The 18,756-nt window shown below is 39.9% G+C and overlaps 2 protein-coding genes across 2 annotated transcripts; one reads left to right on the forward strand and one right to left on the reverse strand.

Moving 5' to 3' along the window:
- The first annotated feature begins 255 nt into the window (after window positions 1–255).
- LOC123399434 lies at window positions 256–3,625 on the forward strand. Its single transcript, XM_045093846.1, has 5 exons — window positions 256–379; window positions 435–597; window positions 749–878; window positions 2,440–2,542; window positions 3,386–3,625. The coding sequence occupies exons 1-4, from the start codon at window positions 256–258 to the stop codon at window positions 2,461–2,463; spliced, it is 441 nt and encodes a 146-aa protein (XP_044949781.1). The 3' UTR covers window positions 2,464–2,542; window positions 3,386–3,625.
- Window positions 3,626–9,862: 6,237 nt separating this feature from the next.
- LOC123439114 (calcineurin B-like protein 1) lies at window positions 9,863–14,897 on the reverse strand. The gene is made up of 8 exons (XM_045115865.1): window positions 14,534–14,897; window positions 14,077–14,159; window positions 12,996–13,055; window positions 12,784–12,892; window positions 12,650–12,702; window positions 10,962–11,042; window positions 10,747–10,859; window positions 9,863–10,173 (listed from the first exon to the last, which is right to left on the reverse strand). The coding sequence occupies exons 1-8, from the start codon at window positions 14,616–14,618 to the stop codon at window positions 10,110–10,112; spliced, it is 648 nt and encodes a 215-aa protein (XP_044971800.1). The 5' UTR covers window positions 14,619–14,897; the 3' UTR covers window positions 9,863–10,109.
- Between the last annotated feature and the right edge of the window lie 3,859 nt (window positions 14,898–18,756).

Consider the following 18,756-nt stretch of genomic DNA (forward strand, 5'->3'; position numbering starts at 1 on the left):
GCGCCGGGTGCGGGGGTATAGCGAGGCATGTCGGCCCATGCGGTGCGTGCTCATGTGGCCGCGGGCGAGATCGAGGAGGCGAGGAGCTCGTGGATCGGGGGCGGCGGTGGCGGAGGCGGAGCGTAATGCCGCGCCGGCGGCGGTAGGGATGGCGGCAGAGGGGACGGAGGCGAGATGGCGAGGGGCATAGCACGGGCGGCGTAGTTCGGCGGCCGCGCGACGGCGGTGGGGTGGTTCTCGTACCGATGCATCACCATGGCCGTCTGCCTCGCCAACCTCGTCGTTGCGCTGGTCGTGCTCCGTTCCCTCACCTCCTCCACCCCCGCGCGCAAACGTGAGGCGCCCGCCCTTGCGACCCCTCGTCGTGCCCACGACTCTGGTGCTACGTATCTGCTCTTGCTCTATATCTTACTACATCTTACTGATAAAATGATGTGATGTTGTATTTCTTCGGACCTTTGATGCATATATTGTTGGCAAAGAAAACGCTCCTGGAGTTGTAGTGCTGCAAGAGTGGTGGGGCGTTGATTATGAGGTCAAGAATCATGCCATCCATATTTCCCAGATCGATGATGGATACAAGGCACTTATTCCACAGTATGTTGATATCTTGTGCTCCTTGCTTTGCACCATTTGTTTTGATTAAATGAAGTATTATGAAACGGATGCTTCATGGAGTGCCACTACTTCCTCAGAATATTACGGCTCAGTCAAATGCCTTTTGTGTTTACATCTTTTTTATGTTCAGTTTGTACCGTGGGAAGGTTGCTTTGGAGGTAGCTGAGGCACAACATCTGATGGAAGGACTAGACTGGCCGGGTGCAATCAAGGATATTCAGGCTTCAGTTAAGTGGCTGAAGGAAAATGGATCACCCAAGGTAGCTTTTTATTATTTAACTTTGTTCACATTTCAAGATTTTCTTACTCAAATTGTGTTATTATGGGTAATACGAAAATCCTTATCATCAGTAACCGAGGTAGAAAGTGTGATATCTACTGCTTATTTTCCATCTGATACTAGCAAACTGGAAACATTCCTGGTACCTCTCTATTGATGCAAATTTGGTTGCGTCATTGTGTTGGATGTTGCTCCCGTAGTTCTAGGATAAAGGGGTTCTCCTGCATAGCTACTTGCTAAGCACCGCATGCCATGACGTCCGTCAACTCGATATGCACGGACAATGACAGGATAAGAGTACCTTGTCCCTTTTAGCGGGGTGCTCCAACTTTGGATGCCGGTGAAGCTTTTGCAATGATGGCTGCATCATTAAACTGGGGTAAATATGCCAGATTCTTTGTCAAATGAAAACATGTCTGTCTATTTTGCTTGTTAGGACCAAGATATCTAGCTATCAATGAAATATTCAAAGTGGTTTTTGTTGCCTCTGTGTAATCCTGACAACAACTTCTTGGAAGGTTCAGATGTGTGGCAAAGGATTTCAATTTTCTTGTTTACAGATAGAAAACTGGAGGAAGGTTTAGATTTCTCATGCTCATTTTGAGCTCTCAAGGTTACATAGACAAAATTGCCTCCTATTTACACAAAGGAAACCCGAGGAAGGTTCAGATTTCTCATGACTGCTTCTTCGGTATTTCATGCATGTGTTGTCTTATTAGGAAAATGTAGTTTGTTTTATAGCTGATGATGCTCGATGTTTTTATTGATTAGTAAATGCTGAGTTTTAGCTCATAAACTACATGGCAAAAGCTAATTCTGATGGGTCGGATGCAAATAATTTTCATCTTCATACATGCCTTGAGTTGATTATTTAATCCTTTTGTATTAATCTATTTAGCTTTGTATTATTGCGGTTTCATTATATATCCACTTACAAATGCATCTAAAGATGCAAGAATGTAGAAACCACCAACAGTCTTGGGACTACAAATTGTTTCTTCATTCCTTCGTGTTGCACTGTAGGTGCTAAGGTGTTGAGGTCGTATGTTCGTCGAGGCATCAATACACTTTAGTTTCCCTTTCCTTCTCCATATTTTTGTTATTGCATTTATTTATTCTTATTGGACCTCTTTGTCTAAAGCTTTAATATGGTTTTGATTGGTGCCTTGCATCCCCTAAGATATATGGATTTTGGTCGAGGCAGTCATAAAAAAAATTTTAAATGCTAAGATCCTCTCAGTTTCCGAATGAATTTCTTAAATTTCCTTTCTCTTATTGGATCACATACCTAATTTATTTGTTGTCCTTGAAGAAAATATCATGACATGAGCTTGATGATTTCAAAGATATAGGCAGTTGACAAAAAGAGGATACACTGATTTAGTATCTTATCTAATTAGTGGGCTAATTCTAAAAAATAACAAATAAAGAGATTTCTTAATTAGCAGTATTGTATATGTTTGGAGCAGTGTAATAATTTATCATATATGACTTTCTTTCTCTTGTCTTTTCCCATTCTCTTTTCCCTCCAATTTTTCCAGGCTCCAAAGTTTGTCAGCAGCTAGCTTGATTTGGAGACATTTCCTATTAGGAGCATTAAGCTTTGGATGTAACTAGCTTTGTTACTTGGTATACCTCGTTCAGGTAAACACTATCTAGCACATTGTTTAATCTGGGGTTTACTCCACGGCCAAAGCGTACTATATTGCTAGATTTAACTTTAATCTATGAGGTGATTTGTATCTATTTTGGCATAAATGGTTAGTCATACTAGGATTTAATTAGTGACCTTACTTATGTTGTTTCTTGGTGAATATGCAATATATTGCATTTTCATGGAAGCAAGAGTCCGGTAGTTGTGGAGCAGGTCATAGGAGGCGGTCGGCGAGCGTGGGCTAGATGGGAAGGTGATGCATGCGATGGCGACCATGTCTACGGGCAGGGTAGGGTCAACCGTGGCCATCATGATGTTTCTGAGGCAGAGCGAGGCATCCACCATCACGCAGCTGAAGAAGTCAATGCCCAGGGCGAGGTTGGTCATACTCTGACAGGCGTGAAAGTTGACGGCCCTAAAGGCCAGTAATAGGTTCGCCGCCGTCGCACCGTCTCTGAACTTGGTGGAGACGTGGAAGGAGAGCAGTGGCACCGTGAAGACCTCGACGCCTGCTGCTATGACCACGACGATGACCATTGTGTTGGTTATAAAGATACAAATTATATACATAACCCCCAGCTTCAGAAACATTAGATAAATGGCCAACTTATTATTGAAATTCTTGATTCAAGATGAATTGAATCTCTCCTATATACAATGAGCTTCAGAAACATTAGATAAATATCCAACTTATAATTGAAAAATCTTGATTCAAGATAAATGGAACCTTTCCTATGTACAATGAGCTTATTATTGAAGGTTGCATCTATTGCGATATTATTGCTGAAATAAGAGGCTTATGAATTTTTCAATCTTTGTGTACCTTGTAATAGGGTCCGAAGCTGCTGTAGGAGGTGGCGGCTGTCACTTTAGGAGCGCATGATTTAACTCCTCCAGCAACACCAAATTTGACGAGGGAATTCTATGCACCATTCCAGCGGCGTTACATAGAGCATGACCCAGGGAACAGGCTAGTATCAGTTTCATTGTGCATGCCTACATTCAATAGTAGCCATTAGGCCACTAGCACTTTTCACTATGTTGATTAAAACTAACATTGGTTCACGTATTTTTCTCGATTTTATTATGTTGCAAACATCTTGTAGATGAGCACGAGTTGATAATACAGTTCTATAACACAAGAAAATCATACTGATGCAACATTTGCTATTTATTCTGGATGAAGTTTTTATGTGGATAAATATACCAATTGTGCTCTCTAGCATATCTCTTAAGATGTCAGGATGTTTGTTGTCAACTGGTAACCTAGAGCACTAGAGATAAACACTTGTTGTTTTTCGTAATGAAAGAGATATCTCCTTTGGCTGCTTGGAAAAAAGGAAATAGAAAAGATAAACTGTGACTACAGTTCAATAGAAAAGGGCACACAATCTATGGTAAAAGAGGATCACATAACCAGAAGGATTATGTTTGGTGTTTTTTTTACTAAACTGACCTTTATTACTGTGACAGTCAATAATATAAACTGGTCTTGCATGCCTAAATTAACTAGAATGGACATACGATTATGTCTATACACACATGATATAATTTGTCCTTCTATTTACAAAACATGACGTTGTATAGTGCAATTTTGGTAAACATAATCTTAATTAACTCAGTAGCATATGAAATTTGGGTGAGATGCCTAATTGAAAAATCACCATAATAGTGTTCTACCCGACATAAAAAATTATAAAATACAATTTGTTGTCGAGCAAAATCATAATGGTGATCCACTCAACATAAAAGTGAAAATATAATTTGTTACGCGTCTATTTTTTAAATGCATCAATAATAATTGTTTTTCCATGGCAAGGCACGGACACTTAAATATAGTGCAATTTTGCTTATTGTTTTTCCGTGGCAACGACATAGTGCTCCTATGATCTCACAGGCACCAACAAAATGCAGCTCATAAATATATTTTTAAGAATTGGGTCTTGATGTTCTTACATTTAGCTACTCATATATAGCTTTTAGGTTTAATTTTTCTTCTCTTTGTAAATTTTGTTTTTTGTTTGATCACCTTGTTATCAACTCTTTGATGGTTTAGAAATCAGTCGAGGCACCTAGAAATGAATTTAGTTTAACTCTGCAATTAACCCTTATAATATAACTGTTCTAGCTGCACTCATCCATACTTCATAGCTTCACCAATAGGCGACTAGATTTTCATAATGTAACGTCGTTTGATGTATTTGAATGTTGCCAGTTTATATGAGACAAACAACCAGTGAGCTTATGTCATAAGAAACATAAAATCTCTTTGATTATTTTAGGGATCACTATATTCATAAAGAAGATAATACAATTAAGTGTTTAAAAGTTACATCATAGTTCTGTAAAAAAGATTGCATCTTCTACCAGGTAACTAAGTGATAATGGTAAAAAGTTATATTCTATGGGCAATCTCCATGTCTACAAGGTTTAAACTTTGAGATATTAGGATGTATGCATCAGTACTCTCCATGAAAAAACGACCGGCGGGAAATGAGAGTAGCGACACGAATTCTTGGTCCTTTGATGTGCTTTTATTTGAATTAAGAAAAGGCCATGATAATAAAAAAATGTCATGTATTTTTATAAATGTTTAAACAGATTTGGATAGCAGTAAGCACACGACCAATAGACACATGCAATCACACATGGATGGTACCACAATCTTCCTAACCATTTAACTATTGATTGATTTTAATAATATTTTTTACAGGCGGGGGCACATGCCATTTTTCTCCTTCACCATGGGCCCTGAATTGGCTGAACTCAAGGCATGTCGATGGGTTTCTGAGCTTACATGTGAATTAGAAGTGGCAAAACTTATCCTGGAGACAGACACAAAAGATAGCGGCTTTTAAGTTAAGAAGCTGAGATATTGATAGGTCAATCTATCGCCCTATCGCTAAGGAGGTAAATGAATGCATGCAATCAAGGAAGGAGTGCATGGTGGTGCGGGTGAGATGCTTGGCTAATGAATACGTTATATAAAACTTGGGTCGGGTATCCATCGAATTGTATTCATGATGTTATGGAATAAAAAACATATTTTATATAGTTGTCACTAAGATAGCATCTATAACTCTGATCTATCAAATCCATCCACTGGACACGCCAGATCAGTTAGCCCTCTTTTCTCTCTGCATGCAGTCATGTTTCTCATTTTCTCCTCTTATCTTTGTTCACTTGTTTGTGATTGATGAAGATGAAGAGGAAGAAAGAGAAGAAAGAAAGGTGGTCCGAGGTAGGCAGTGTCCTATGTGATAGACTGCCCGGGCGCGTCTGGAGCCTGCATATCCTCTTCATATTTTGTGCACATACAAGGGTTTGTAGACAACTTGGTCGTATAGCGATGATATGAGCGGTATGGTTGGGTCACCTTTTTTCCTTCTCCCTCATGTTTCCTTCTCCCTCATGTTTGTGGAGGATTTGATAGGGAGGGTTGTAGATGCTCTAACATTATTGTTGTGTTAGCTGAGATGACATTGTTTTTGATTATTTTAGCTAGCTCTATCATTAGCATCTTAGTTTCTTTTCAAAAGCCCGTGGCAACGCACGAGCGTTCTACTAGTATATATAGGAGGAAGGAGGGGATAGCCTTGAGCACCAAGGGAACCTCCCTTGGACTCGGCCAAATAGGAGAGGAGTCCTCCTCCTCCAATCCTACTTGGAGTAGGACTCCTCCCCAAGTTGTCCACCTCTTTTGGTTTTTCCATTTTTTTTACCTCATGGGATTTCTTTGGTTGACTAGTCAGCCCATCAAGGGCTGTTGCGCCACCATCAAGTCCACTTGGACCTCTTGGGGAGTGGTGGGCCCACCTGGTGGACCTCCGGTACCCATTCGTCACTCCCGGCACACTGTCGGTAATGCCCGAAATCCTTCTGGAATCCAAATACCAACTTTCTATATATCAATCTTTGTTTCTGGACCATTCCGGAACTCCTCGTGACGTCCGTGGTCTCATCCGGTACTCCGAGCAAAACTTCGGTCATCAGCACCTATAACTCAACTATACCGAAACGTCACCGAACCTTAAGTGTGCAGACCCTGCAGATTCGAGAACTATGCAGACATGATCTGAGACACTCTCCAGTCAATATACAATAGCGGGACCTAGATGTCCATATTGGATCCTACATATTCTGCGAAGATCTTATCGGTTGAACCTCTATGTCAAGGATTCATATAATCCCGTATACCATTTCTGTTGTCCTTCAGTATGTTACTTGCCCGAGATTCGATCGTAGGTATCTCCATACCTATTTCAATCTCGTTACCAACAAGTCTCTTTACTCGTTCCCTAATACAAGATCCCGTGACTAACTCTTTAGTCACATTACTTGCAAGGCTTGTATGTGATGTTGTATTACCGAGTGGGCCCCGAGATACCTCTCCGTCACACAGAGTGACAAATCCCAGTCTTGATCCATGCTAACTCAACGGACACCTTCGGAGATGCCTGTAGAGCACATTTATAGTCACCCAATAACGTTGCGACGTTTGATACACACAAGTCATTCCTCCGATGTCTATGAGTTACATGATCTCATGGTCATAGGAATGAATACTTGACATGCAGAAAACAATAGCAACAAAATGACACGATCATATGCTACGTTTATAGTTTGGGTCTTGTCCATCACATCATTCTCCTAATGATGTGATCCTGTCATCAAGTGACAACACTTGTCTATGGCTAGGAAACCTTAACCATCCTTGATCAACATGCTAGTCAACTAGAGACTCACTAGGGACACAATTTTGTCTATACATCCACACATGCATTTATGCTTTCATTCAATACAGTTATAGCATGGCTAATAAACGATCATCTTGAAACATGAAATATAATACTCCCTCCGTTCGGAAATACTTGTCCTAAAAATGTATAAAATGAATGCATCTATAACTAAAATAAGTCTAGATACATCTATTTCTAGGACAAGTATTTCCGTACGGAGGGAGTAATAACTATTTTATTATTGCCTTTAGGGCATATTTCCAACAGTACAAAATATCCAAAAGTCACCATTCAATAGCTATGCACAAAAGAGAACCTAACATCTAGCTAGCCCAAAATCAAAATACACATCTTGCTAATCCAACATCTAGCTAGCAGAAGCAAAAGACATAGATGATCATAGCATGCCACTTCTGAGCCATCATACATATCTTTCAACAAATACTTCCTAAGTGTGTGCTTGTTCTCATCATCACTAAATCTACCTAATCAACGAGTTGCTCTCTATGAAATAAGGTATGCCATTCCAAGAAGTACCGATTCAAAGTAAAGTCCCGTCAAGATTATCATTCTCCTCTTTCTCCTTTTGTTCTCTTCAGTTATGTAAGAAATCATGTCTACTTGATTTGATGTTATGTAACTACACAATAAGTCAATAATTACATAATTAGGCATCAATCATTTCTACAAAAATATGAATCAACAAATTACACATTCAAGCAAGCATCAAGACAATGCATAATTGTACATATATGAGACCATCACAAGTATGTAACAAATCATGTCTATTTTCAAATCAGGCCATCACAAGCATCAAAAGTATGTACCAAAAGGTGCTCATTTTCAGATTAAACCATCACAAGCATCAAAATGACATTTCTACACCTATCACACCATCACAAGCCTAACAGAGCAATGGTGTGTTCTTTAGTTACCTTTGATCTGCGTGCTCGGAATCCATGCTTCAATCCACTGACCTTCAGATCAGCTAACCAAACCACTAACCCGTTGTTCATCAAAAGGAAAAATAAATGAGCATACTGACACATACGTGGTGAGTAGAAGGGATTGGGGTTTTCGGGTTTCTGTATGGGATCCTAATGCATCTAAATAACAGAATTCGGCCCATCCAATGTCAATATCAATATCTTGGCGTGAATATCTACATCCAAACAAAGCGTAGGAAAACTCGTCAATACATGTGATTCTCAAGCGTTCAATAGAAATATTGAGATAGTAATAAAATTATAAAGTATTCAGATAGATCAACGCATGTGATTCTCAAGCGTTCAATAGAAATATCTTGAAAAATACATTTTCCCAGGTGAAAGGAGGGCATATCTTGGAGAAAAAATAGATAGTCAAAGTTTTGAATGTTTGACAAGTTTTCTTCCGAGCACAAGACACTCGGTACACAAGTGTTGCATTGTCTTGTGTTTGTCATTGCCACAGATTGTGATAATTCCATTTGATTGAACCTTTTATGCACTAGAAAAAAAAATGATTAACTGAGTGCAATCCACAGAATAACTCTCCCTCCGTCCCAAATAAATGACTCAACTTTACACTAACTTTGCATTAAAGTTTGTACAAAGTTGAGTCACTTAATTTAGGACAGAGGGAGTAGTTCCGTAAGAATATATTTTTTGTGGTGGATGCTTACCTTGTGTTTTGGTGGTAGTTGAGACTGATGCAGTTTGTCAACAAGAAGCTACTAGTAACATAATTTTTGCAACCATTTTTATACGCCAACTTATAAAACAAGTCCATCGACGGAAATTGATTTTGGCTCCCGAGCTCCATGAAGCCCTTTAAATTTGAAACTCAAATTTCATGAAAATTCATATTTTTACATTTTAAAAAATTCTGAAAAAAAATACAGGGATAAGTGAAGGCGTAACACACATATGTGTAAATTTTCAGAAAAAAATACATTAAAATGAGGGCTGTGCAAAAAAGGCAAATCTGAGGCTTTTTTACCCATGACACTATTCATCATTTCAGGTCATGAATTTGTCTTTTTTGTGCAGATCGTATTTCAAGGTATTTCATCTTAAATTTTTGCACACATACGCATAACATCCTTCTTTACTTCCATATTTTTTTTCAGATTTGTTTGAAACAGAAAAGTTTGAATTTTGAATTATTCAAAAATTTCGGCCTCCATGGAGGCCGAGCTCCAAACGTCCGCACTCGTCCATCGTTCACAAACTTGCAACTATACATGCTTTAGAAATTTATCAAGCTGCTGTGAACACAACACTCCAGTAGCGCTTTAGAAATTTATCAAGCTGCTGTGAACACAACACTCCAGTAGCCTGCAGCAGACGTAACGTTTTGAACAAGTCTTGATATCTACAGTAATATAGACTTTGAAAGGCGTTTGTTAGTTGCCTGTTTGCAAGTTCTTTCTGGTGCTGTTTTGCTTCTTCTTTTTCTAATAATGGTACTTCCTCCCATCCATATTAGTTGTACTTTGTACTAAATCAACAACAATTAATATGGATCGGAGGGAGTGGTAGATCCATAAAACACACTAGAATTATACTAGTCAGGTTGAACAACAGTTTATTTAGCAGCCATATTCTCACGACAAATAATAAGTTGTGCCAAGTACTTGCAAACTGCAGCTCACAAACATACATGAATATTTAACAAGACTAACTCTCGGTGTAATGAACACCACCCAGAAAGAAAGAAAAACTATTTCTCGACTCTCGAGCAACATTAGCTAGCATCAAGCATGTTGCATCGTTGCATATATTCTGATGATAGGTTCCTTCTTTCTGTTAACTGTACATCTTTGTGAGGATCACCGTCATGTAATGATATCATCAACCTCTGAATGAAACACAAAGCTGGGAAATGTTGTTGTTATGTCCCTGAAACGTCGACACAAATGATTAGCCAGAATTTCCGTTGCTTCGTATCAAATGTTCATGGAAAGAAAGCATGCACCACACTGTCATCAAATATCCTATGGAAAGGGTACAAGCCATGGCCTTTATGGTAAACTACTTTTTATGCTAGTTCAAAATAACAGTAATAGACGTGGAGGTCACATAAACAATTACTACCACAAGCAACTAGAATGTGCTAGTCTGGGTGCGGATATTTGACTCATGACCTCCAGTCACTTCCTTTAATTCGAAATTCTTGAGGAGTGCATTTACAGGTTTCAGAAAATCAAAATAAATCCTACATATCCATGTATGAATACACTATGAATTGCCTAGTGAACATGTGTGTTTCTTTTTAAGATTTCTTTGGAAGACATAAATGCACTTTTTGAAATTTTCAAAACATAAAGATCACTGGAGCTCAGCAGCCAAAAGTAATTAGTCTCAATTAAGCTCTAGAACATTTATCACTAATTTCTTTGGGCATGGCTTCATGGGGACACATAAACATAGCTGCGGCCAATGCTTTGAATTTATATGTTACATCATACTCACTTGAGGTACGAAAGAGTCATTATCTTCAACAAGGAAGGATTCCTGGACACAAAATTCTCCCATTCTGTTCTATCTATTTTACCATCCTGATTCGTATCAGCATCTGAAAAGGTCTGTCACCATTAACCAGTCATTGTCGGTCTACACTTCAATACTGGACACAAGAATTATCAACAGCTTACAAGCAACTAATAACTTAAAAAGGTATCCAATACCTTGTCCAGGATTGTCTCAACAATCTCGTCAGATAATCTCATCTCCGATTCGCCTAGAAGAGCAATCAACATCTGCTTTACCTGTGCATGAGGATTATAAAAAATTTAATTGACACAAACGAACGCTACGAAATATTCCTATACTTTATACACACAAAATGGTGATGGCAGCAATAACAACTTTTGGGATGGTAATTGGTTAGATTGTTTACCGTTATCATATGGTTCTTGGTGAGCATTAAAATTCTCACTTTGAGCCCATAAAACTCTTAAATATTTATTGTTGTTATATGCTATTGCTTGGTTTCTACGGAGTTCAGCAGCCTGTATGTTTTGTTTGGCTTGGCTTCCAGATGGCATAGAGCATCTGTGGGGCTGCCTGGTTTTAGGGTATAGCAAATATTGTTAGGTGTGCTGCTGCATGCTGGTCCATTTAGATGTTCTGAAACGCTATTGGTAGCTACACTTTCAGTGTTAGGTCAGTCCTGCTTCCTTAGTCAGAAAAAAGCCAATCGCAGTCATTGTCGTACACTCGTACTAGCAATGTATGATTTATCAAGCATGTGGCGCAATCGTTGGAAGATATGAATTATGTTTCTACTCCCTCCGTTCCTAAATATAAGTCTTTTTTAGAGATTTCCCTAGGGACTACATACAGAGCAAAATGAGTGAATCTACACTCTAAAGTATGTCTATATACATCCGTATGTAATCCGCTAATGAAATGTCTTATATTTAGGAACGGAGGGAGTAGAATGGAAGCCAAGACGAGTACATCTCCTTGTCTCTTGTTATTTTATTTTTTTGTTTCAGCAGTACACAAGTGCACATGAGGTGCAGTTTTAGTGCTACTAGGCACGAGGATGGAGAGGTTAGCCTTGGTGGGCAGGTGGTACCGGAGAGAGACACGTTTCGATATTTGGGGTCCATGTTGCAGAAGGATGGCGATATCGATGAAGACGTGGGCCACCGAATCAAGGCTGGGTGGATGAAGTGGCGCCAAGCTTCTGGCGTACTCTGTGACAAGAGAGCGCCACAAAAGCTAAAAAGCAGGTTTTATAGGACAGCTAACCGACCTGCGATGTTGTATGGCGCGGAGTGTTGGCCAACCAAGAGACGACATATCCAACAGTAAGGTGTAGCAGAGATGCGCATGTTGAGATGGATATGTGGCCACACAAGGAAGGATCGGGTACGAAATGACGATATACGAGAGAGACTTGGGGTAGCACCGATTGAAGAGAAGCTGGTCCAGCATCGTCTCGGATGGTTTGGACATATTCAACGGAGGCCATCGGAAGCGCCGGTGCATAGCGGACGGATAAAGCATGCTGAGAATGTTAAGAGGGGTCGTGGTAGACCAAACTTGACATGGGAGGAGTCCGTTAAGAGAGACCTGAAGGTTTGGAATATCGACAAAGACTTAGCCATGGACAGGGGTGCGTGGAAGTTAGCTATCCACGTTCCAGAGCCATGACTTGGTTTCGAGATCTTATGGGTTTCAACTCTAGCCTACCCCAACTTGTTTGGGACTGAAAGGCTTGGTTGTTGGTAGTACACAAGTGCACACACTTCTGGATTTTTCAGTCACACAGCAACGCATTTCTTCTGTATATACAACTAATTCAGAAAATTTCAGAAGAAAAAAACCATGGGCGTAGGCACAAACCAAGAAGGGCAGAAATTACCTCCTTCCGTTCTATAAAGCCTGTACCATCCATATCATATAGCTTGAAGGAAACTGTCAAGCAGCTCAAAACCTTTAGAAAGAGAGAGAATGGTATCTATAAACTGAAGAAAAGACAGAAACGCAACAACTTACAATCAATTTTCTCTTCCACTGGAAAATTTGGATGGAATACATTTAAAGCTCGAACAAAGTCGCCAAAATCGATGACGCCCCTTTTCTTGACATCGAAAAGGTCGAATATCTACAAGGCCAATTTCATATAAGTCAATTGTAGTGATAACATTGTGCCCCAGCATATAATATGTAATATCACAGATAAGAATGGTTGCCAAGGGGATGTGTACCCGATTAGCGAAAAGATTTTCCTTCCTTGTGTTTTTGAACAATGCAAGCTGGAACTCTTCCTGCGTATATATGAATATAAATTACTTATAGTTTCAGTTGCCAGTAAATATAGTACCTAATGACATCGAGATGATAGTTCACTGTGGTACATATAATTGCAGATATGTGCCGGTTAACATGACAACAAGTAACAAATTCTTTGATATATATATAACCATAAGATACATTTATAATTACGCTGGACAAGGAAAGCATTCTCCCCAGGTGTCTAGAACACTACCATGAATGATCAAATCAAATTTTGCAATATGAAAATGCCAATCAAGCAGTTGGCTTATGTAAGCAGTAAGGCATGAAATGAGCCTTGAAGTTTAGCTAGACTACGATAACATGAGATGCAAGATAACGACTAAAACCTTGAGCTACATGATGTTCATATAACTTGCAATAATATCTGATGCAGGACACATTGTGAGTTTGTGACACGGTTATCTTAGGAACAAGTTCTTCATGAGAAAATGTGTTGACTTGTAGTCTGCATGGGAAAGATAATAATAATGAGCCAAAAGGCATTTATGTGCTTTAATTTTTATTCTATGTTTTGCACAGGCCACAAGAATGGAAATTTTTGCATGAAACTCAAAATCTACCTAATACTGACCTAAGTGTGTGAAACTTTTTTTTTGGAAGAGATAAAATACTTATTTAGAGCCGGGAGCATGTACTCCCGAGCTCTACTAGGCTTCACCGTGTCATAGTTATTTATGAAACGGGCTCATTGGGTTGTACAACAAGAATAAATGTTTGGCGACATATACAACAAGAATCCATTTTCACTTAGTATGTTGAGAGATAGTAGAACTATTGATGGCTAAATGTAATCACGGAAAAAGGGTATTTCCGCATAAATTAATCAGTTGTAAGAGGGTCGGAACAAGCGGAATGTAATTTCAGCATAGCAATGTTCGATTTCGTCTGAATGGTACAGACAAAAGTATGCAAAAATAGGTCTCAGGTGCTTATTTGATGTTTGTATATGTCGACCTGATAAGGGATCACACGTTCATAAGAAATCGGTACCTTATTGATCAAACCATCATCGATCACTGATCCACTAATGCTCTTGAACAGCTCAAACAACGCCTCGACTTCGCTGACGCTGACTACATGAACAGAACAACAAGTGCACGGAGTCAGGCAAACATCGAATCAAAATTCACAAGGAAGGGGGTGGGTCAATAGCAGATGGCCGATGAATATCACAGCAAGTAAAACATAAGTTAAGCATATCTACTGGTCAGATTATTCGAATTGCCTCGACTGGCTACAGGATCCATGGCAACCTACACGGCCGGCTGCAGAAGACAAGTCCCATTCCAAATCCTAATCCCAATTCCCAAGTACGCGAGGGCTAGAACGCCTAGCAAGAAGCAGAAGCTGGATCCATTTACCCTTTTCCGAGAAATGAAGCGGAAGCTGGATTCACGGAATGGGTTGCGTAGAAAAGGGGAAAAGTGATGCGAGCAAGCGAGCTCACAGGCGGTCTGGGAGGCGAGTTGTACGGGGTCCTCGTAGCCAGCAGGGTGCTGCCTCCGCTTCGGCGTGGACTGGATGCACCCCATGGCCTAGCTCGCCGCGGCCGGAGAAGAGCACCTAACGCCGCCGCGACCAATCACGCATCACCGCCGCCTCCACCCACTGCATAGAAGTGTGGGGCCGCAGCGCCAGCAGGTGAGGCAGCGGATCCGGGCGGATTCCGGCGGTCAGGGGAGGCGTGCGGGCGTGCGGGCGTGCGGCGGTCTGGTTTTGGCTGGTGGGATATGGAGATGGAGTCGCGGAATCTCTGCAGCGGAACAACCAACAGCGAGAGCTGGTGGTAGTAGTCGCATTCCGGCTCGGGGGCTGGGAGCAGGCCCCTCCCTTTACGCACGTGACGGTCGGTCGAAATCCACCGGGACTGGGAGCGCGTCTGCTTCGAATCAGAGACCGCCCCGAAAGTCCGAGCCTGACCCGAGTCGTGTGGTGTGGGCGCATGAAAGATGACGCGTGCCCACATCGTGGTCGCTTGGAACGCATGCCACTTGTCGTTCCTTGGTCCCGCCGATATTGCTTTCTGTCACAGTACAATGAAAACGGAAGAAAACGAACAAATTATTTTCAAGTATATATGCATCTGAAAGGGATAGAAGAAAATGTGTCTATTCGGAGGCATGCGATCAAAGCAAGTACCTTTTGACAATAAAGAGAACATACATGATTGTTTGCGGTTGGACACACCTTTAGTAATGACGTCCGTTAATTAGCATGTGGTAATTGATAATAGTCACGTGCTAATTAATTTCAACACTCCCTCTTATACGAGGCCAATTTTTTGCATGATGCATCATTGAAGGCTTCTTATATATTCATCTCTTGTCTTGAAAAATCCTTAATCTTGACATTCTCTTTCAAAATCATGTGACAAAAATATGATAAGAGTAGTATAGATATGTCGCTAAAACCCTTTTAAACCAGTGGAAAAATTAATTAGAAAGAAATATCATCATACGATAATTATTGTATCCTTGAAACTCATGTGAGAAAAATATTTGAAGAAGGAGAAAACTCATTGGCGAATTTATAAGACAATAAATATGATTTATCACTTTTATTTTGAATGCCCATGAGGAGAATTGAAAGTATAGCATGCATCACCTTATTAGAAACATTTTATGAGGGACTTCGATAGAAAACTCATAAGGAAAGAGAATGTGTGTGATGTGCCATTAAAAACTCCTTTAAAACAAAGTGAAAGGGATATAAGAAGAAAATGATATGGCATATGATGGTAATTATTTATTTGATAACTTATATAAGAAAATATCGAAATGATAAAACTCATTGGTAAGTTCAGAGGATAATTAATATGCCTTGTATACATTTGCTAAAAATCTAATGGAAAAGAGGAGGTGTGGCATATATTCTTGTGTTGATATTATCTCATTAAAATCTTGATGAGATCCTGAAGAGTAAACTCACAAAGGAAAAAGGAGTGTAGGTAATATAATGTGTGAATATATTACAATTCAAGAAGAGACTCCCCTGATTCTTATAAATGTCTAAGTCACTGCATAACAATTCTATGAACATGTTTCAATAGTGTTGAAGTTGATAGAGACTTCATGAACAAATCAACAAGATTGTCGCATGATATACCTTTGCAAGGTGGGGGGTATGGTGATATTACTTATTAACACTACTTCAGGAAGGCCTAAGATCACATATGGCTCTCCACCCAAACCGAGTCGTTGGTGTACACCACCTAGAGGTCCATCAACCTCACATGGGTGTCCACTACGGGACTCAAGGTGAACTGCCGCTCGTCGTCATCATCAGACATTGGGAGCGCCACTAGAGCCCCTAGATATCCTCTGCGTATGTGTTATCATGGGTGTGCTTATTGTGTCGTGGGGGCGCGATAGGAAGGTTAAAGAGATTAAGACAAATGGCTATGGAAATAAAAGAGTGGGGGACGGACATCTGATACTTGTGATCTGTGTTGGGTTTTTCCCCGAAGAGGAGGGGATATATGATGCAGCACAGTATAGATAAGTATTTCCCTCAGTGAGAACCAAGGTTATCAAACCAATAGGAGGATCACACAACTTCCCGTCTTCAGCATCTACACACAAAAGAGCACACACTCGCATCCAAAGGAGGCAAGAGGTTGTTAGTTGCGGATGCTTGCGATAGGGGGTAATCATAAGTAGGTTGTTAGTTCAAGTAAGAACAACACCTTAGCACCTGTCCACCCACATATCAAATTATCAAAGTAGCAAATGCGAATCAACTCAATATGATGAACATGACTAGACAGGAATTCCCATATGTCCTCGGGAGCACTTACTTTATATAAGAGTACTTTCAGGCATGTTCGTTGCTATAAAAAGGATTGGGCTACCTTGATGCACATTTTCTACTATTGTTACTTGTCACTTGTTACGGATTATCTTGCCACAAAACTATCTATCACCGTTACTTACAACACTTGCAGGAATACCTTGCTGAAAGTTGCTTATCATTTGCTTCTGCTCCTCGTTGGGTTCGACACTCTTACTTTTTAAAGGACTATGATTGATCCCCTATACTCGTGGGTCATCGACAAGGTTGTGAGAATCAAGACTCAAGTCTTAGAATCTTACGACCTTACGATCCAAACTAGCCCCTCCGATTGTATGATTTTGCTCATAGAATCTAAGTTTCTATGATCAAGGTTGTGAGAATCGCGACTCAAGTCTTAGAATCTTACGACCTTACGATCCAAACTAGCCCCTCAGATTGTATGATTTTGCTCATAGAATCTAAGTTTTTACGACCCTAGTAGTTATGATTCTAAGATTCACGATCCTACCAACAGAGTTTTGTTCCAATTCAGAATCTCAATTCTGACAACTTTGGTCATCAAGACTCTTTTCTGGTGCCGTTGTCGGGGAGTGAAGCGTCTTTGGTAAGTGGAAGTTGGTAAGGAAACATTTTCGGTACGTGTTGAAATTTAATGTTGCTTATCACTATGAACGGTCACCCTTTGAGTGGCTTGTTCGGGGCATCTTCGTCTCGAACGGAAGTTGAGAAAGTTGTTCCTCAACCCGATGAACCTACTAAAAATATTTATTATGAGATTCCTTCGCTTCTGTTAGAGAAATTGCTGGCTAATCCTTATAACGGTTCAACTCATCCTGATTACCATTTGATATATGTCGATGAGATTTGTGGATTGTTTAAGATTTCAGGTCTACCCGGAAACAAAGTTAAGAAGAAAGTTTTCCCTTTATCTTTGGAGGGAAAAGCACTAATGTGGTATAGGCTATCGAATGATATTGGATCATGGGATTGGAATCGCTTGAAGCTGGAATTTCATCAGAAGGTTTACCCTATGCATCTAATTCATCATGATCGAAATTTTATTTATAATTGTTGGCCTCGTGAAGGAGAAAGCATCGCTCAAGCTTGGGGCGTCTTAAATCCATGATGCACACTTGCCCAAACCATGAGCTCTCAAAGGAATTGATTATACAAAAAATTTACGCTCGACTTTCTCATGATGATCAAACATTACTCGATGCATGTGTTGTCGGTTACTATATGAAGGAGACTATTGAATTTAGAAGGGATCTTCTAGAAAAGATTAAACGCAACCCTGAAGAGTGGGAACTCGATGAAGGTAAAGAGTTAGGCAGAATGCTTAATTTTGATTGTGTTAGATCTTTCATGGAAACTTCTCCTTTTCATGAGTTTAGCAATAAATATGGCCTTGACTCTGAGATAGTAGCTACTTTTTGTGAATCTTTTGCTACCTATGTTGACCTTACCAAGGAAAAGTGGTTTAAATATCATCCTCCATTGAAAAATTACCTCAGGAACCTATTAAAATTTAGAAGGAAGAAATAATTGTTAACCATGTTGATCCAATTGTTCCTATTGCTTACATTGAGAAACCTGCTTTCCCTTTAGGATTAGAGAACATGTTAAGGCTACAACAGTGGTTAATAAGAGTTATGTTAGAACACCTACACCTTCTGAACAAATAAATGTTGAGCCTAATGTTGCTATAGTTAAAGATCTCCTAGTTGATAATATTGACGGGAGGTTATTTATCTCTGCGATGAAGCTGTTAGAATTGTAGAACCTGTTAGAAAACAAACAAGATGAACTAGATAAAAATAAACTAGTGGTAGGCACACATGTTATCTCAGTTAAAATTGGAGATCATTGCTATCATTG

The sequence above is a fragment of the Hordeum vulgare genome, chromosome 1H (genome assembly GCF_904849725.1).
Source record: "Hordeum vulgare subsp. vulgare chromosome 1H, MorexV3_pseudomolecules_assembly, whole genome shotgun sequence".
Lineage (NCBI taxonomy): Eukaryota > Viridiplantae > Streptophyta > Magnoliopsida > Poales > Poaceae > Hordeum > Hordeum vulgare.